The 19,625-nt window shown below is 58.7% G+C and overlaps 3 protein-coding genes across 3 annotated transcripts; 1 reads left to right on the forward strand and 2 right to left on the reverse strand.

The window, feature by feature from the left end:
- The first annotated feature begins 374 nt into the window (after positions 1–374).
- Positions 375–3,120, forward strand: MPEG1 (macrophage expressed 1). Its single transcript, XM_064163459.1, has one exon. The coding sequence runs from the start codon at positions 427–429 to the stop codon at positions 2,584–2,586; it is 2,160 nt and encodes a 719-aa protein (XP_064019529.1). The 5' UTR covers positions 375–426; the 3' UTR covers positions 2,587–3,120.
- A 370-nt stretch (positions 3,121–3,490) lies between these two features.
- DTX4 (deltex E3 ubiquitin ligase 4) lies at positions 3,491–14,419 on the reverse strand. The gene is made up of 9 exons (XM_064163460.1): positions 14,084–14,419; positions 10,046–10,769; positions 9,119–9,180; positions 8,806–8,967; positions 8,604–8,665; positions 8,132–8,284; positions 6,398–6,559; positions 5,761–5,850; positions 3,491–5,383 (listed from the first exon to the last, which is right to left on the reverse strand). Exons 1-9 carry the CDS (start codon positions 14,292–14,294, stop codon positions 5,150–5,152), a joined length of 1,860 nt encoding a protein of 619 aa, XP_064019530.1. The 5' UTR covers positions 14,295–14,419; the 3' UTR covers positions 3,491–5,149.
- Positions 14,420–16,711: 2,292 nt separating this feature from the next.
- CNTF (ciliary neurotrophic factor) lies at positions 16,712–19,617 on the reverse strand. The gene is made up of 2 exons (XM_064163464.1): positions 18,406–19,617; positions 16,712–18,109 (listed from the first exon to the last, which is right to left on the reverse strand). Exons 1-2 carry the CDS (start codon positions 18,517–18,519, stop codon positions 17,636–17,638), a joined length of 588 nt encoding a protein of 195 aa, XP_064019534.1. The 5' UTR covers positions 18,520–19,617; the 3' UTR covers positions 16,712–17,635.
- Positions 19,618–19,625: the final 8 nt, after the last annotated feature.

Below are 19,625 nucleotides of genomic sequence, written 5' to 3' on the forward strand. Positions count from 1 at the left end.
GCTGTGCGGCTGGGGACAGGTCCTTTGTGTGGCACAAAGGAGGCAGCGCCACCCAGGAGCAGGAGAGACTCATCTCAGGGGAAGTCAAGGGAGATTGGCACAGTGAAACTCACTGGGCTAAGGGAGGAGCTGAAGGAGAGACTTCTCCCTGCCCCACCACTGGAAGAGCAGCTTCCATGAGGATAGGGGGTTTTTGCAAGAAGGCAGCACTGAGCTCCAGACACCTCTGCTTTCTGTGCCCCACCTGCTTGTCTCAGCTCCGCTCGCTCATTTCCCACATTCATCAGTTCTCACTTCTCCTTTCCCTTTTGTTAATTCAACCCCCAAAAGGAGGAACCACACCCAGCAGCTGCACCCCTCAGCCAGTTCATTTCCCCAGCTCCTGCCTCAACACTCAGACGTCTGCTGACCTGGGCCAATTCAGCCATGGGCTGGGTGCTGCGGGGAGTCCTGTTCACATGGGTGTTGATGGCTCAGGCGAGGGGGGCTGAGCATTCCCAGGAGCTGTCCTTGGCAGGGTTTCCAGACTGCAAGAAAGCCCTGAATCTCCCGAGTCTGGAAGTCCTGCCAGGTGGGGGCTGGGATAACCTCAGGAATTTGGATATGGGCAGAGTCATCAGCCTAAGCTACTCACTGTGCAAGACCACAGAAGATGGATCTTACATCATCCCAGATGAGATCTTCACTATCCCCCGCAAGCAGAGCAACCTGGACACCAACTCTGAGCTCATCGAGTCCTGGAAAGATTATCAAAGCATCACCTCTGCCTCCATCAACCTGGAGCTGTCTCTCTTCTCCTTCATCAATGGCAAGTTCTCCTACGGCTTCCAGCGGACCAAGACCCACCAAGTGAAGGACCACGCTGTCACCACCCGAGTGCAAGTCAGGAACCTGGTCTACACTGCCAAGATTGACCCAGGGGCAGCCCTGGACAAAGGCTTCAAGAAGCAGCTGCTGACCATCGCCAGCCACCTGGAGAACAACCAGACGCGGATGGCCGATTTCCTGGCTGAGATGCTGGTGCTCAACTATGGAACCCACACCGTCACCTCTGTGGATGCTGGAGCCAGCTTGGTGCAGGAGGATCAGATCAAGGCGACCTTCCTGAAGGACAGCTTGGCCATGCGGAGTGCTGTCACCGCCTCAGCCAGCGTGGCCTTCCACAGCATCATCGGTGTGAAAGTTGGAGAGTCCCTGGACGTTGGCTCTGGACTCACCAAGCAGTATCTGGAGAACCGCACCAACTCCAGGGTGCAGAGCATCGGCGGCTCCCCCTTTTACCCGGGCATCACCCTCAAGACTTGGCAGGAGGGGATCAGAAACCAGCTTGTGGCTCTTGACCGCTCAGGGCTGCCCTTGTACTTCTTCATCAACCCCAGCACTCTGCCAGAGCTGCCCACCCCCACCGTGAAGAAGCTGGCCAGACGGGTGGAGATGGCCGTGCGCCGCTACTACACCTTCAACACCTACCCAGGCTGCACCGACGCCACCTCGCCCAACTTCAACTTCCATGCCAACGCCGACGATGGCTCCTGCAAGGGTTCCATGACCAACTTCACCTTTGGGGGAGTTTTTCAGCAGTGTGTGGGGCTGGCTGGCCCTGACACCAACACACTGTGCCGGGAGTTGGAGCAGAGGAACCCCCTCACTGGGGCCTTTTCCTGCCCCACTAACTACACTCCGGTACTGCTGGGTGTGCAGGAGCGGGAGGAAGGTCACAGCCATCTGGACTGCCACAACAAATGCATCCTGGGCATCTTCTGCCACCGCAAGTGCCAGGACATCTTCCAGCTCTCCCGAGTGCAATTCAGCGCCTACTGGTGCGCCACAAGCAGGTCAGTGGCCCCAAGGCCTGGGTACCTTTTTGGGGGTCTGTTCAGCACTCGCAGTGCCAACTACATCACAGGTGCCCAGTCTTGCCCCTCGACGTACTTCCCGCTGAAGCTCTTTGACGAGCTCAAGGTGTGTGTGAGCCAGGATTACGAAGCGGGTGGACCGTATGCAGTGCCCTTTGGGGGCTTCTTCAGCTGCCAGGCAGGGAACCCCTTGGTGGAGAAGAATCAGGGCACCACTGAGGCCCCCCATACCAAGAGCTGCCCCCCAGGCTTCAGTCAACACTTGGCACTCATCAGCGACAGTTGTCAGGTGGAGTACTGTGTCCAGGCTGGCATCTTCACACAGGGGTCACTGCCACCTGCCCGCCTGCCACCCTTCACTCGACCCCCCACCAACCTGCCAGCCATTGACACCGTGTTGGTAAGCAGTGGGGATGGGGACAGTGCCTGGGTCAGGGATGAGCAGAGCCACATGTGGCGCCTTGCCCAGCCAGAAGAGATCCAACACACGGCAGAGATGATGAGGAGCCGGGGGCTGACAGGGGGCGAGGTGGCTGGTGTCACTGCAGCAGTCCTGGCAGGGCTGGCCACCATCCTGGCGACTGTCTGCTACAGCCGCCGGAGGTATAAGGCAAGGGGGTACCGCATGATGGATGAAAGGCATGGACCAGCAGCTGCCTGCCCTGAAGCCAACAATGTGCCAAGTGTGGGACAGGGCTACCAGCAAGAAACAGAGGGCCTGCTGGCATAAGCATCTGTCCCTCACCACTTGCCAGGCAAGGCTTTGTGCCTGAAACCCAGCAAAGCCCACTGCCCGCCCTCCTTCCCACAGGTAAAGCTGCACAGTGCCACCAGCCCCCTGTCCTTCACTTCATGAAGCTGCCCACAGAAAACCCAGGCTGACATCCTACAGGAAATGACAATGCTTTTACCCTCCACCAGACCCCCAAGCTCCAGCCTCAGCCATCTGGGAGGCTCCATGAACCTTCAGACGTTCCTCTCCAGCTGATCTTGAAGGCCAGCTCCCAGGGCCAATTTGTCATCAGTGCCCACTATGATTATCCCTCTGCCAGCTCCTGCACCTCCATGGCTACATCTCCACTGAGATTGGGCCCCACAGAAAGGCGTGCAAGGTCAGCCACCAGTTTCTGCTCACTACGCCTGGCAGTCAACCCTTCCCTGTGTGTATCTATCAGGATACAGAAGCACAGATCACTTTTATTTCAGCCAGCTGCTAACTGTGTGTGCAAGATGGCATTAAAAAAGAAGCAAAATACTGTGAAAAGATTGTGTCGTGTCAAGAGAAGTCTTGCTGGTACCCAGGGAGGGTGGGGGGATGCCCCCTTCCTCCCCCAGATTATGGAAGGGTTTTGCATAGCTCCAGCAGGGTTGTTTTTTCTGCAGTGGGGGAAACCCAGGGCTTGGTGTGGGGAGGAGAAATCACACTGCTGCAGTTCCTCAAGCTGCAGTCACCCAAAAAGAGGGGCCTCTGGGAAAAGAGGCTTTCTCCCTGAGGTAGAAAAGAACATCCCCTGCTAAGGTCAGCTGGAAACAGAGCAGTAGAAAGGGGCAATCAGGGGGATGAGCGGGGCCTCGCCCTCCCCACTGTGCCACCTCACTCACCTGCTCACACAGACGACGGACAGAAGACAACAGAGAGGCCAGGCCGTGCAGGGACAGCAAAGGTTCCCTGCCATCCACTTTATTGATCCCCTCTCCCCTCTGCAGAGGCTGGCTGGAGCTGACACACATTTCCCAGGCCAGGGAGAAGAAAACACATCAAGGACAACAGAACGATGCATAGCAGGATGGCCCCCCACCATCCTGCACTGCCAGCCCCTGGGACACAGGGCAAGGTGACAACCTGTCCCCTCCCCCCAAGGAATACCAGGAGGGGAATGCAACAAAACAGGCTAGGAGACCCCAAGCTGCCCTGGGAGCAATGGTGCAGGGCTGGGGGCAGCCTGGGCAGCACTCCCCCCTTCACGCTCCAACCCTGGGGCTCCCGTGAGATTAGGGACATGAGCACAACCAGCCCCCACCAATCAGAAGAGTACCTTTAAGGGTAGTCACCAAAGCCATGCGGACCTCCATCGTAAGAGGCTCTGAGAGGCCCTACAAAGTCCCCAGGGGCTAACAAAGGCTCCAAGACGTCATGCAACACCCATCCCTCTGTCACCCATGTTCCCCTCCCCACATCAACCACCCTGGCCCCAGCACAAAACCACTGTGCCAGCCCACTTCTAGCCAGCCACCTCAGCGCCACCCCTCAAGGCCTCCCCAGGAACCTCTGGGGATAGTGCTAAGACCCAGTGGGAAGGGAGGACACACTTGCATCTGGCCCCACAGGGACCCACTGGCGACAGCCCCACTGTGGGGCACTGACCCCTTTTCAGGGTGAGGGTTCCCTACAGTAGGGGAGTGGTGCTCCCCCCAGCTCTCCACCGAGTGCCACGGGGCTCAGCCTCCAGCCTGGCCGCAGCACGACGCTCTCCCAGCATCCCAAACACCTCCCCAGACACCAGCACCTATATACACATAGATACAACACAACCCCAAAAGATGAGGTATATAAAGAGTCACACGGGGGAACCCCCATAACAAGTTCAAGGAACCCACTACAGGAAGATGGGAAACAAGCCAGGAAACATCTGCCCCCGCCCCTGCTTCCTGCCACCCATCAGCCCCTCCCCAGGACAGCCTGGGGCTGCAGCCCAGGCAAGGGGACCCTGCAGGGCACAGCTCAGACACAGCCAAGAAGAGATGAGGGCATGGGGCTGGAGGGCCCAGCTGAGGCAGATGTGGGCCCTCCACCCTCCATAGACACAGGAGACCCATGAGGAGGTACCAGACAGGACTAATGAACGAGTAGACAGTGGAGGGACAATGCAGAGGAAGGGGGACTCCCACAGACTCCACTCCCACCCTAGGCCAGGTCCCATGGCCAGGTGGATGTCAGGGGCATGAAGCCAGACTGGCATCATCCCACGCACAAGGAGGGCATTCTGGCACCCCTCAAGCCCTCATCATGGTGGCAGTGGGGACAGGACACTAGGAAGAGGGTACAGCCAGGCCAGCATAGAACACTGTGGCTCCCTCCCTGCAAGAGTGAAGGGGACAACCTAACGGACCTTCTCCTACATTCCTGGCCAGCCTGGAGATACTCCCCCTGGGCAGGTGCCACCAGGACTGGGGGCCTCTAGGTGCCCTCTGCAAAGCCTGCAGGTGAGTTTCTCCAGCAGCTTTATCCTTGAGAGGTGGGGACAGCAAAAGAAGGGCACAGGCACCCCTTCCCTTGCCTCCCTGCTGCCATCTCAGTCCTTCTCCTGTGCCAGGCTCTCCTCTGTGATGCCCTGGGCTGCAAGCTCAGCAAGGACATTGTCCAGGTAGTTGATGTCAGGGTAGCCATGGCCGGTGAGGTTGGATCCAAACTCTGTCTTGTGGTGGATCTCGTTCCAGATGACTGTGTCTGACTCGCCTGTGGTGCTGGAGGTCCCAATGGCAAAGATCAAGCGGCGGTCCCAGGCTACCAGCAGCAACTTCAGTACCTGTGGAAGGCAGAGGTGGGGCAGGCAGCAAAGCAACTGAGGAGTGTGGAAGCACTCACTCCCAGAGAGGACACGCCAGATCATCCTGGCACGACCCAGCGACATGGACAACCCACAGCAAAGCCCTTCTAGGCAGGTTAAGATCCCAGCTAGGGGATCCTACTCCAACCAAATCAGGACCAGGCTGCAGAGCTCCCCCAGCACACAGAAATGCCACTGGGTTCCCTCTGGGAGGGGGAAAACCTCCACCCAGATTTGCATGCACAAGCCCCAGTCTGCTTTATGCCATGCTCCAAATAGCTGCTCACTCCCTCTGCCCCTCGATACACCCCTGAGCATGTCCTGGCCGGCTGAAGCCACTCAGGCAAAGTCCTCACCTTTCTGCCCTTCTCACTGTCTGGCAGGTAGCAGTGCCGGGGAAAGCCGCGGGCAGTGAAGCTCTTCCCAGGGTTTGGATGTTCCGGTCCCTGCAGTATGTGGAATGGGACAAAACTCTTTTGGAACTCAGAAGGATGCCCTGGGCATCCCCCACCCTCAGCAGCCACAGAGCTACTCACCACTGGAGGGGGCCAAACTCCAGCGTGATCACAGAATCACAGAATAGTTTAGGTTGGAAGGGACCTCAAAGCTCATCCAGTTCCAACCCCATGCCACAGGTAGGGACAATCTCCCACCAGAACAGGATGCTCAAGGCTTCATCTAACCTAGCTTTGAATACCTTCACGGAGGGAGCATCCACAACCTTCCTGGGCAACCCATTCCAGTGATGACCCCAAATGCCATCATTCCCCCTGCCACCAAGCAGACAGGGCCAACACTTTCACACAGAGTTACTCCAGACTTCACACATCTTTGCAGACATGCAGATCCAGAGACATCATTGAACCCAGAACCCTGACTCAAGGCATGAGCTGCAGCACGACCCAGTGGATGATGCAGCAGTGACAAGGGCTGCCAGCCCACACAGGGGGCGACCACCTGTATACCCACCCCCAGCAGAGGGCTGGGCCGCACCTGCACCCCTGGGGGGATGTTGTAGATGATGCGGATGGTTTTGCACTCTGAATGGCCAGGCAGCGCGTGAGGGATGATGTGATACTCCATCTTCCCCGGGGGCTGTGTTCCTGTCTTCACCCCATAGATGGTTTTGCAGGTAGGACACTGCAGGCTTCCATCCTGAGAGCAGGGAAAGAGAAATGAAATCAGTATTCAGGACCACACCAGCCTGGGTGCCTCAGCCCTGAGCAGCACTGAACACTGTTGTCATCACAAAGACAGCAGTTTCAAAACCACTCAGGAAGCAGTGGGGAGGAGCTGGGAGAATTTGCTACAGTGACACAACTTTTACCAAAAATCCAAGGTCTGCACTTCTCCTCCTCAGTTTTATAGTCATAGAATCAACCAGGTTGGAAGATGCCTCCAAGCTCATCCAGTCCAACCTAGCACCCAGTCCTGTCCAGTCAACTAGACCATGGCACTAAGTGCCTCATCCAGTCTTTTCTTGAACATCTCCAGGGACAGCAACTCCACCACCTCCCTGGGCAGCCCATTCCAATGCAAATCACTTTCTGCCAACAACTTCCTCCTAACATCCAGCCTATGCCTCCTCCAGCACAACTTGAGACTGTGTCCCCTTGTTCTGTTGCTGCTTGCCTGGGAGAAGAGACCAACCCCTACCTGGCTACAGCCTCCCTTCAGGTAGTTGTCGACAGCAATGAGGTCCCCACTGAGCCTCCTCTTCTCCAGGCTGCACACCCCCAGCTCCCTCAGCCTCTCCTCACAGGGCTGTGCTCCAGGCCCCTCACCAGCTTTGTCGCCCTCTTCTGGACATGTTCAGTATCTCAACATGTCTGTAGAACTGAGGAGCCCAGAACTGGACACAGCACTCAAGGGGTGGCCTGAGCAGTGCTGAGCATAGGGGTAGAAAAAACTCCCTTGTCCTGCTGGCCACACTGCTCCTGAGCCAGCCCAGGATGCCCTTGGCTCTGCTGCCCACCTGGGCACACTGCTGCCTCATCTTCAGCTACTATCTACCAGCACTCCCAGGTCCCTCTCTGCCTGGCTGCTCTCAGCCACTCTGTCCCCAGCCTGTAGAGTGGCTTGGGGTTGTTGTGGCCAAAGTGTAGAACCCTGCACTTGGCCTTGTTCAATCTCATCCCACTGGCCTCTGCCCACCCATCCAGCCTGGCAAGGTCCCTCTGCAGGGCTCTCCTACCCTCCAACAGATCGCTATGGCCCTTTCTATGGTTCTGTAGTCCTTACTACTTTCTCTACCTCTGTTCAAGGATTTGGTGGTGGTTTGTTTGTTTGTTTGTTTTCAGAGGGGAAGAAAATGAGCATCAAACCCCGCCCCAAACAACATGAAATGCATTTTTCTGTGAAAGCAGACTGTGAAGGCCATTCACAGGAGGCTCAGGAAAGGCCACCTACAGCACTGCCCAGCACCAGCTGTGAGGCTCTGCCCAAACATACAAGGGATCAAAGCTCACTGCCACTAAATCTGAGAAGGAATTCAAGGGTGTAAAACTGGTCATAGCAGAGGTAAAATATACCCACACAACCCTGGTTTCTGATTTTGTGGTCCCAAGTGCTTGCTGCTGATACAAATTAAACCTCTTTGTCAGAGCCAGGAGGTCAGAGTCCTCTGGGGCAGCAGGACTCAAGCACTGTACCACTAAGGGCAGGTAGAGCTCAGCACAGGTCCCTGAGCTGGGGCCTCAGGCATCCCCCAGGGCTACAGCCTTGCACCTTGTTGCCGTTGTTGTACATGGCCACCAAGCAGTGGAGGTGGAAGACGTGTCCACATTTCACCAGCTTCCCCACCAGGTCAGGCTTGACAGCCGGCTGGGGTCCCTTGTAGCCAGAGGGTGCCGAGAGGCGCTCCATGCAGATGGTGCAGTCCTACACAAGAGAGCAGGAGAGGGTTCAGCCGGATGGATGCAGTCAGAGCCTTGCTAAGGACACAGAGCTGATGAGCTGCCCTGCTCTTGCCCAGGAACCAGCACCCACCCCTGGTGCTGTGCCACCACCCTGGGCCACTGTAAGGGCCAGTCAATGCATGCACGCAACACACAGCCAAGGGGGGACAGGCACAGGGCAGAGACATGAAAGGCTGCAGGAGAGCCCTGCGCAGCACAAGGGGTATCACTCATGTCCCCAGCCACTCCTGCCAGAGCAAAGCATTCCGGGGACACCCCTGCACGACCCCCACTTATCGCACCTCATCCAGCGGATGCCGCACCTTCTGCAGGTATTTTTTCAGTACCTCCTCTGGGGTTTTACCTGCAGGATGCCAAGAGTCAGAGGGGCTGGAGGGCAGCACTGGGGCAGAGCCGCTGCTGGCAGCAGCTGCAGGAGGGGATGGGGGGACAGAGGACCAGGTAGGGATGGTGGCACTGGTCAACTAGCAAAGTGCCTCTCACCCTTCTTGGCCTGCTTCTTTGTGGTCTTGCGGCAGGTGTGGGAGATGCCAGGGATGGACTGGATCTCGCTTTTGCTGACGGGCGGGGGGTGCAGTACCAGCTTGGGGGGCCGTGTCAGGCAGACAGGCAGCCCAGCCGCGCTCATTAGGATCCCTGTGATCCCTGGGTAAAGGGGTTGGAAAGTGCACTGAGGAACCAGCGTGACTCCAAACAACAGCTGCTTTCCCAAAAACCAGCCCTCTGGGGCTGACCTGCCCCCCAGGAAAGGCAATACGCAGGAGCACCGGCTGCCCTGCTGCAGCCTCATCCTCACCTGCCAGTGCTGGGTTCACAGGGCTGGAGCCATTGAGGTTCTTCACGGGGACAGTGGGGACCCTGTGAGGAGCCAGCAGAGACTACGTCAGGGCCAGCGGCAGGCACCCAGGTCCCCACAGCCCCTAGGGGCCAGCGAGGGCCAGACAATAGTTGCCTGAGCAACTGCACAGGCCCTGGCTGGAAATAGAGAATCCACCGACAGGGCGACGTGCCTCCCCCCTGCTCCGCCACCGCCTTTTCTCTCGCTCTTTAGAACCCCGCCTGCATCTCCATTCACAGCCCCTTTTTGTCACCGCTCCCTGGGACGGTCTGTTGTGGTTTTTTTCCCCTTTTTCTCCTATGGCCACGCCGCTGCCACAGCTCTCTCCCCCTCCTCCCCTTGGGGCTCTCTTCCATGGGAAAGTTTTCCTGCTGGTCAGGAGCGGAGGGAAGGGGGAGGATGGAGAGGGAGAGGAAAGAGGCCAAGCTGCGACAGAAGGTTGACGGCAGAGCCAGACAAAGGGGAGAAACAGACTCATTAAATGCCCACCCCTTTGGAAAAAAAAAGTATCTTCAGAGTGCGGAGGTCTGGGGGGACCTCTTCTCATGGGGCTTGAATGGCTTTTCTTTGGGCCTTTCGCAGTTCCCCCACCCAGCCCCTGCCACCGAGAGAAAGGGCAGCCTGAGTCTCCTCATTGAGATGCAGGAGCCACACCATCCCTGCTCCATTCCCCAAGCATCCGTGAGGAAGGGGCCCAGCAGAGCCCTCCGGCTGCAGAAGGACCACCAAAGTCCATCTCCCACCAGACTCTGGGGTGATAACACCTCTGCAGTAGGGAGCTCCACGGGACGGTGTCCCCTCTGCACCCTGGCAAACAGGAAACAAAATCACACTGTCCCTGTCCTCCCCACAACCATCCTCTTGCTCACACGTGGCAGGACTCACCCAGAAGCAATAAGCACCCGGGACTGGGCAATAGCCAGGCGCTGGAGGTGGCTGCGGTTGAGGGTGCCGAGGCCAGGACGGGCAGCTTTGCCATTGCCCGCGCCAGAGGGGCTGGCGGTGGAGCCGGCCAAGCTGAGTGCAGGCGTGCTGGCTGCCTGCCGCCGACCTCCCTGCGCTGCCAGCGGCTTCAGCGAGCCACGCACTGTGGCTGTACCGTCAGGTGCCTTGGTGCCTGGGGCTGTGGCTGGAGCTTTAGGGGCGGTGGGTGGCACAGGCGGGGCTTTACGGGGCTGTAGGGTGGCAGTGCCGGGGCCAGCAGCTGACACAGTGGCTTTGACGCTCATGACCAGGAGACACTGGGGACAGGCGCAGGCAGGGACTGGGGGAGCTGCTGCTGCCCCGGGGCTGGCCGGCCAGGACTGTGACTTGGGCAGGGTGCCCGAGACCAGCGGGTAGACCATGTCAAGGCGGCGGCGGATGCGACGCTTGCGCTGAGTCTGACGGTTGATCTGGCCCATGGTGGCAAAGTCGATGACGTAGCAGAAGCCAATGGCGCTCAGGTCCACCCAGGGGTGCTGCTTCTCATAGGCACGCTGGATGGTGATGCCCACATCCATGTCATAGGGTGTCCATGAGCCGCTGTCGTTCTCCCACTCCCATACAACTCCCTTGCCTGGTGCTGATGATGGGTCATAGTAGCTGCGCCGGACAGGGCGGATGGTGCCTGAGGAAGGGTGAGAGATGACATCAGACCCTGCTGCTGGCATCCACCTGATCCACTTGCAAGCAGGCATTGAAACTGTCCCAAACCTGCCCCACTGGAGTCATTTGGCACAGGAACAGGATGGCTTTTCAGCTCAACTGTGCTCCTCACTCTGCCAGGAGAGTAGAATGCTTTGGCTTCCCCAGGCCGCTGCTGCAAGCCACCCTGCTGCTGCTGCAGCTAAGAGGCCAGAAAGGCATCGGGCCTTATGTGCCTGGCACTGGAGGACACCTCCAGCGTGAGGGCACGGCAGATTTCGTCCCCATCAATCAATGGAGGTGGCTGCCCTCCCAGTCCCAGTGTGTAGTCACTCAGCACTGATGGCAAAACACAGAACCACAAAGTTAGCTGCTTCAGCATGCTCCCAGGGACCTCCCATAGGAGCCTGATAAAACCAAGCACATAAACCCTAGAGTCCTGCAGTGACTGCCACAGCCCTGCCTCCCTCTCAACTCCAGACCACGATGAAGAAATAAAATATTTAAGGGGCAGCTCTGAGCCCTAAGGTGGTGACACATGCAGGCACCCACATATGCAAAGGTGCAAATCTTGTGCCAGCCCCACTGTCTGTGGCTGCCAAACTGGCCCAGGATGAAAAAAAAGCCTACACCACAAGGAAAATCCCTGCAAGGCTAAGCAAAGGACTTCAAGTGGGGCCCCATGTCCAGCTCCTGCTCCCTGTCAGAGAGCATTAAGAGTAGGATGGGAGCACAAAGCATGAAGGCTTTGTAGTTTGCATCCTTATTTTGGCTAAACAGTTCCTTTCCCACCACTCACGGTCAACTGGGACACATTCAAAACACAGACACAAAGTGTGGAAGCTCTTACAATGAAAGCAAAAGCTTTCTCCTTCAGGACTAAGTATGGCTGGGCTCAGCCCTGGGGTCCCATCCTAAACATGATGCTAGCACCTAGAGTTGTTTGGCTGACAGGTGAGATGAGCTCACAAGCGTCACTGAGCCCATGCTCTTCTTACAAAAGCCTATGCCAGCAGCAAGAACGGCAAAACCCAAAGAGATGAAATAAGAAGCCTGCTTCTTTGGCTTTTCACCACGTCTGGTAAAGCCTGCAAGAGTCCCTTTTCAGCCCCATCTCTCTGCTGTGAACAGCCACCACTGTTAGTCCCTACACAGGACCACTTCCCATGAAAGTGGGCTAAAAAGCAAGAGCTGTTTATTAGCACTAATGGCAGGGGCACATCGAGTACCCTGCTGAGGATAATGAGGTGGAGCTCCACTCCCAGGCAAGCCAGGGGGCACCCAAGGGAGAAAAGCCATTGGCACTGGCAACACGAAGTGGGGCCGGAGGGGAGCAGGGCGGTGATTTATCCTAATCCGGTGCAAGGCGCGGAAGGCAGCGGCGGCGGCATGCGGCATCTGGCAGTCCCCGAGCAGCGGTGTGGGAATGCCGTGCATCCCCCCAGCCCGGCACAGCCAGCCGGCCTCCCATTCAGCAGGGGAAGAAAAGGGACAATAGCTATTCAGGGCCTGCCAGGGTCGCGACCCCCCCAAATCAGAGCTTTTAATGACCCAAAATACCAACATCCCCAGCAACCCAGGGACAGACAGAACAATCCCCTATTCAGGCCTCCTCTCTTGCGGACAATAGCCCTCAGAGGCTGGCCCCCAGCCTCGCCGCAGAGGTCCCTTGGCCCCCACATCCCTGTGCAGGAGAGGGTCACTGCCAGCCCCTAGGGCTGCTAGGGGAAGGACAAAGAGGAGTGTCCGGCGTCTCACTGCACCGAACACCTTCATGGGGGTGTTAGGGAAGGCACAAGTTCCCTGTTCCTCTTCCCCATGGGTGCCTGTGTCCCATATTCAAGGTACTCCCAGGGCCACACGTGTCCCACCACACTGACAATCCCTCCACGTCCTCACTGCTTTGGGCCTCCCCCAGGTCTGCTTGTTGCCTCCCTACCCACACACATCTCTCCTTTACCTATCCAAGCCACCACTCTGAGGACTCCCCCACCTGCAGGTGCCTTCCCTGAGCATCACCCCACCTGCTGGTGCCTCCAGCCTTGGTCACACTCATAGGCTGCTGTGACTCAGAGTGAAATTTGGCTCCCAAGCACCATACAGTACCAGGCCTTTGGGGTTCATGATGGCTCAACAGGGCCCTGGGAAGGGTTTGCAGCAGTCAGGTGCCGCATACAAAGGGAATCTGGGCTAGCAGAAGAACAGAACATAGTGTGCAGTGTAGCACAAGGAGGCTGGGCAGTGTGGTGCCCCAAAGAAGCCAGGAACACGTGGGCAGGGCTGGGCAGCACGGGATACAGCAAGCACCTAGGCACCAGGCAAGGAGGCATAACTCAAACTGGCAAGAGTCAACCTCAGACTGCATGGGCTTAGGCAGCAGCATAGGACTGGGCAGCAAGAAGCAGAGCTGTGCAATTGCAGGGCAGGCAGAGCAGGATGACACGAGGCAAACCCAGATGCAGGATAGGACCAGACAATGCAACCTAGGATCAGGGAGCATAATGCAGAGCAATGCCCAGCAGTACAGTGCGGTACAGTACAGCCAGCAACACAACAGCAGAGCGGGCAGTGGGATGTAAAACAGGGCAAAGCAGCACGGTGCGATATGGGACTGGGAAAAGCAAAGCAGTATAACCCAGCTCCAGATCAGGCAGTGCAATGCAGCATGGGACTCAGCAGCACAGCATTGTGCAACACGGTGCAATGCAATTCCAGGTCAGGTAGCACTGTGCAATACCAGACCTGGCTGCAAGGCACTGCACGATGCAACTCCACACTAACCAGCGAACTGCAACGAGAGACACGCATGCACAGGAGACCCAGATCAGTTGTGTCAGCCAGGAAAGCACCTGACCGTGCAAGGCAGTACGGGGCCTGGCACCGTGACCCCGTGCAGCGAAGGACCGGGAGAGGGCAGCTCTGGACAGGACCCGCCGGCACAGTGCGGTGCTGCGAGCTGCGGAGCTAGGAGCTCGAAGCCGGGCGAGCTCAGGAGGCGCTGAGCAGCACTAGAATGCACGACAAGGCGCAAAGCAACTCGAGGGCAGGCAACCCTCTCCAACGCCAGGCCGACGAGCAGCAGGCCGTGGGGTCCGGGTGCCGAGCACCGCAAAGCCAGCCCGCGCAGCGCGGGCAACGCGCAAATAGGCGCGGGTCCTGGCAACACAGAACAGCGCAAAGCAGCGCAATCACAGGCAGGGAAACCCGGCGCAGGGCCCAGCACGACCGGGCTGGGCAGGGCAAGGCGCGCCGGGACGGGGACGGGCTGTCCAGCGGCTGTCCCCCGGGCAGACTCACCGGTGTCCTGGCGGAACTGGTGCATGGACTGCAGATCGATGATGTAGGGCGCCAGGCGGCTGTCGGCCTGGCCCAGCACCACACTGCCACCCGCCCGCGGTCCGGCGCGGGCCACCGCCTCGATGTGGTGGCTGACAGCCGGACTGTAGGGCCGCCACCGCCCGTGCTCGTTCAGCCATTCCCACACCACCACGGCGGAGGCCAGCAACATGGCTCCGCCGCCCCGGCCCGCAGCTGCCCCCGGCTCTGGCTTGCCTCCGCAGACGCCCCGCGGCCGCTGCAGCCCGCCCCGACGGCACTCGCATGCTCGGCGCGGCGCCGGGCTCTGCCTGCCCCCGCCCCGGGGCCGGCCGCCGAGCGGTGCGGAGCGAGGCCGCCCCTCAGCGCCGGGCGGACCGCAGCGCCGGGCGGCCCCGCCCCTGACGTCACCGCGCCCGGCCTCGGCCCGGTGGCACCGAGCATCGCGCCGCGGGGCCGGGAGGGGCAGGGAGCCCGGCGAGGACTAACCGCTCCGGCCAGAGCCGGGGCGAGGCGAGGTCCTGTGCACCCCATGAACCCCGCAGCTGACCGCAGGACACCCAGTACCCCCTGAACTCCACCCCGGCAGCCCAAGGACCCCACCAGTGCTCCCCACTCCACCGCCTCTGAGATCCCAGAGTCCCTGTGACCCACCCTACTGCCCCTCCCAGTGGCCCCTGCACCCCTACCCTCCAGTCCGAGGACCCCACTGGTGCTCTGCACACCCCCACCCCAAGGTCCCTGTTGTACTACACACCTTAATTAAGATTGCAGCCTCAACGCTGTACAAAGACCCTAGCGCACACCAACCTCTTGGTGGCCCCAGGCCCACCAGCAACAGGAATCAAGGTGGTGAGGGTGTTGCATGCCCAACCCAAGGCAGGACCTCGAATGCAGACCCTACTTTATGTGCTATGGCAGAGAAACATGACCTGAGAGCTTTGACTATCTCCATCTTTGTACCGCAGCACCAGCCTGGTGAGCTACCCCGGCCACGGTCCAAGATACATTAGCCATGTCGGTAGGGCTGTCCTCCCTTAAACTCTTCATTTCTGTCTTCAAAATCAGCAGCTTCAGTCACCTCCAGGCACCCAGATCAACTTACCTTCAGAAGCCTGTGATAATACAAGTCCAAAGGGCCTCCTGTCAGCAGGGGATCTTGGCTGTCGGATGCCCCTGCTCTCACCTAATCAGTTACCAGGGATTCCCTTCAGGGGCGCAGCTGAAAAGCAGCATTGAAACCCGGCAGGCTCAGGTGGCACCAGCTCTGTGCTGCATGGAAGGGGCCTGCTGGGGAGGAAGGCTTGAGCCTTGGAGTTCCTTGCTTAGCCAGCCAGACCGCAGGGGGTTTGGGTTATGGTTTGCTTTTTGACATGTTTCATGTGGCCATTTTAAAGCGCTTGCCTGTGCTTTGCAAACATTTTTTGCTGCTGGCAAAGTAGCAAGGAAGGAATAAGGAAGGTTACAAAAGTGGTGAATTGCACTGCCGGGCACAGCCTGCGGAAGCTGCAGCAACATCATGATCCACCTTCAATACCAGCTTTGACTCCCTGAGTGCGATTGTAGCGGCAGAGCTCAGCTCACAGCATCACCTGACCTGGAAGGATTGAGTTGCATGGATCTGTGCCAGGGCTGGCTCCTCAGAAGTGGCCTCATACCCAGGCTAGTGCAATGGGCACGAAATGGTCTGTCCCTGCCTCGTGGGGGTGGTGAGGCTCAGGGACAGCCATGCAGCATTTGAGATGGACACACCTGCCTTTGGGCAGCAGGCAGGAGAGGAAGCAAGCACTTGGCCACCGCTGAGCAGGAGGGTGCAAAGAGAGAACAACAAAACAGCTCCAAATGCACCAGGCACACAAGACAGGGAAAGCGAAATACTTGTGGGGAAAGAGACTTACTTTGGCTAATCCTGAAAAACATAAGGGCCTGAAGTTGTTAATCCCAAATGCAGGGAAGCAGAAACATTACAAATAATCCGTTCTGAGCTGCAAAGCTGAGGTCAGGCACTAAGGTGCATGTTCTTCCTCGTGGGTGTCACCCACAAGAAAACAGGCACCACTAAACCACCTTTGGCCAGACTCTGTGGGGCCCTCCTTGCCTTGATGTGGACAACGGAGAGGGCAGGATGGGGTGTTAGGGGCTCTGCGCCTCAGCGTCGCCCTTTGTCCTCCCCCAGCGCCTGGGGCTCCCATGCCCATGCAGACACCATTGCTGCTGGGGTAGGCACTGTGCCCGGTGTCACCACCACCCGCCACAACAAAGACGCTTTGTATGGGGCCAGCCAGGCACGTCCCAGCCTCCTCCCCACCTCGTGCCCCTGGCGTCTCTCTACATCGCCTTCCCTCCCGCAAACCAGGGAGGAAGGCAGGGCCGCATTGGGATGTGAGGCACAACTCAAATCACTCCCTCCACCATCTCCTCTTGCTTCATCCCCAGCTCCTTCATCTTCCTTACAGCTTCCCAGCAGGTACCATCACCCCCAAACCTCCCACTCCACCAGGACTGAATCTTCCCTGGGGTAAGAATAGGGCAGCTCAGGCTCTCTGGTGAAGTTGAGCCCCATTGTCCCACCTCTCCCAAGAAGTCACATCACCCTAGTAAATCTCCCAGCCCTTTTATTCACTCTGCAGCCAGCAGCCATCACATCCATTCAGCAAGAAAACCACAGCCTGGGCAGCTGCAAAATGTCACAGCATTCCCCTTCACATGGGTAAGCATAGATATGGTTGGGGCTACTTAATCCTCTGTGCCATTTCCAGTCCCAAAATAACCTCCGGAGGCACAAACCTCCTTGCAGAGAGTCTTCTGAATCACAGCCCTCCATTAAAAGTTCTTCTCCATTAAAAGTTCTTCTCCATTAATTTATCTGAGCAGTTAAAAAATCCCCTCCTTTCCATACTCCCACACCCCCTCTCCCAAAAAAAGCCCCCAAGCAGTTAGAGCAGAAATTCAACGTGCAGAAAATGCAAGTCAGGCGGGAGAAAGGAGTCCATGCAAACACAGAATCATAGAGTGCTTTAAGTTGGAAGGGACCTCAAAGATCATCTAGTTCCAACCAGATTTCTTCCACTAGGCAGTATTTTTTCTGTCCTTTCGCTCTTGCCTTGCCCCTGCAAGAGCCCTAAGGCAGTTTCTCTCTACCAATGGCAGCACCTGGCCTGTCAAGCCAGGCAGCAACTGGATTTTAAAGGAAGCCCACTGAGGACTACAGCCTCTTGGCCCTGGGGTAAGAACCAAAGCTGCTTCCCAGGGGATAATTCTGACTCTGCAGCAGGCAGAGTCTGAGCCACCCCCGAGGCTCACCGCACCTGGGTACCCTGGCTTGCTCCAGTGCAGAATGTGACCCATGCCTCAGTTTCCCAACGGGGAGTAGCACCGAAAGCATGGGGGGCCCAGGGGTTAATGACACCATCCCTCCCGACCGCGCCCTGCCCCGAACAACCCTCTCTGCTGTCAGCAGCCCCCTGCAAAGCTTGCAAGGAGCCCCCTGCTCTGCCCCAGCAGGACCCAAGCCCTCCCACCACATAGCCAGCTTCAAGGGCTCTCATCCGGGCTGGGCGGCGAGCTGCTGCCTGGGCTGGGCTTGGCAAGCTGCCGCAGGTCCCGGGCAGACCTGACAGCCCACTGGGCCAGCTCCCGCAGCACCCCCAGCCCCCGCAGCTTCCTCTCGAACAGGCCGAGGTGGGGTGGGGGAACTGGCACATCCACCTCCTCGCTGGGGGGCCCACGGCTCTCCAGCTGCAGCAGCTCCTCAAGGTGGTAAGTGAAGGCTGAGACCTGGAGCAGGACAGCCGCCAGGGCCCGGCCCAGGGCAGTGTCAGCCTGCCCCAGCTGCTCTTGCTGCTCCTCCAGCATCTGGGCCAGCAGGGCGCGGAAGGTCCGGTAGGCTGCCAGGTTCTCCAGCAGCCGCTGGGTCCCCGTCTGCTCATCCCAGCGCTCCACCGCTGCCGTCGGCACACCCTCCACAGCCGCCACGCTGGCCGAGGCGTCCAGGCCCTGCCACTCCACCTGCGGGGCAGACAGCAGCTGGGCATCAGCGGTGGACAGACAGGAGCTCCTCCGGGAGCCCCGACTCAAGCCTCGGCAGTGGTCAGGAGGCATCCAGGGCAGCGCCAAGCGAGGTGCTTAACCTTTGCCCGAGCAACAAGGGCCCAGTACCAGCAGAAACTGGTTTCCCGTGTCCACCGGGGCCAGCCCCCTTGTGCGCCCTCACAGCCACAGCTACCAGACCCCAGTGAGAGCAGACACCCCACCAGTGCTCCCCGCCCCCGAGCAAGCAGCCAGAAGGAGCACAGCCAACTCACATAAGTGTCCAGGAGGTCAACGACATCGGAGCGCATCTTCCCGGCCAAGCGGATGCCTCGGCTGCACAGGTCGCGGCGCCGGAGGCCAGGTGAGGGGCTGTCTGCTGCCGCCATGGCCTGGGCAGCTGTCACGGGCACCAGGCTCAGGGCACAGTGCCTGCCCAGCCCAGAGAGGACAATCCCTTGCTGAGCTGGTGCATTCCAGCCGAGAGCTCCGCTCACGCATATGCTGGCCTGGCGCTACCCTTCTTCTGCGCCCGGGGGCTGGCACGACGCTGCGGATTCTCGCCTCTGGGATCAACAGCAACAGATTATTGCCCAAATTCCCGCACCGCTACTCCAAATGCTTGCCTATAATGGTCTTGCCTGGTGGCAACAGGCTCCCAGCCCTGGCTCTGACCCATTCTTCCCTTCCAGCCACACAGTGAGATTAGCAGCGCACTAATTCCCCCAGCTCATGCCACGGTGTGAGAAACCACTGCCAGGAAGAGGCTAGCAAAGCTCAGACATTGCTCAACACCTCGGCCATGGCCGTGGCGCAGCACAGCACTGAGACTTCACCAATGAAGGACTGAAGGGAGTCTCTGGGATGGAGATCCAGCACCGGCTGCAGGCTGAGCTGTAAACCAAACCACAACAGAAGGCTGCAGAGTCCTGTTCCAGTCACCTCCAGCTCTCTTATTTCCCTGTGGCTGCATAGGACTGGCTACCCCATCTCTAGATGCCCTTTCACAGAGGGGCCCTTCCCCCAAGAAGGGGCTGCAAGCAGAGGAGGTCCCAGTCACTCCAGGGCAGCGCTGGCCACCCACTGTAGGAAACTGCACGCACCAAGACAAAAACAGCCCTTTAGGTTGGTTCTTTTTTTTCCTCAGTATGTTTATTTTGGTTATGTATTACCCAGATTAAGAGAAAAAAAAAAAAAACAAAACAGGGGTTGAAAAGCAGTTTCCCTTTAGTATCACAGTACACAGAGCCTTGCCCCAGCCTGGCTGGGAGACTGCCCCGGCCCCCCCCAAAGTCCGAGCTCCCAGGGCCGGTGGCCAACGCAACAGCATCGTTGCCACCTGGTGGCTACTGCAGAAAGTGCTGCTGAGCTCCGGGAGCCCCCCCCCAGCTAGAGCTGGCACAGCCCCCGGCCCCAACCCTGTGCCCTGGGGCTCCCGGACCGAGGCCCCTGCCCGCACGTTGCTACTCGCACCGGGTACGGCGCCTGCAAGCTC

Source organism: Pogoniulus pusillus, chromosome 24, assembly GCF_015220805.1.
Source record: "Pogoniulus pusillus isolate bPogPus1 chromosome 24, bPogPus1.pri, whole genome shotgun sequence".
Classification (NCBI taxonomy): domain Eukaryota; kingdom Metazoa; phylum Chordata; class Aves; order Piciformes; family Lybiidae; genus Pogoniulus; species Pogoniulus pusillus.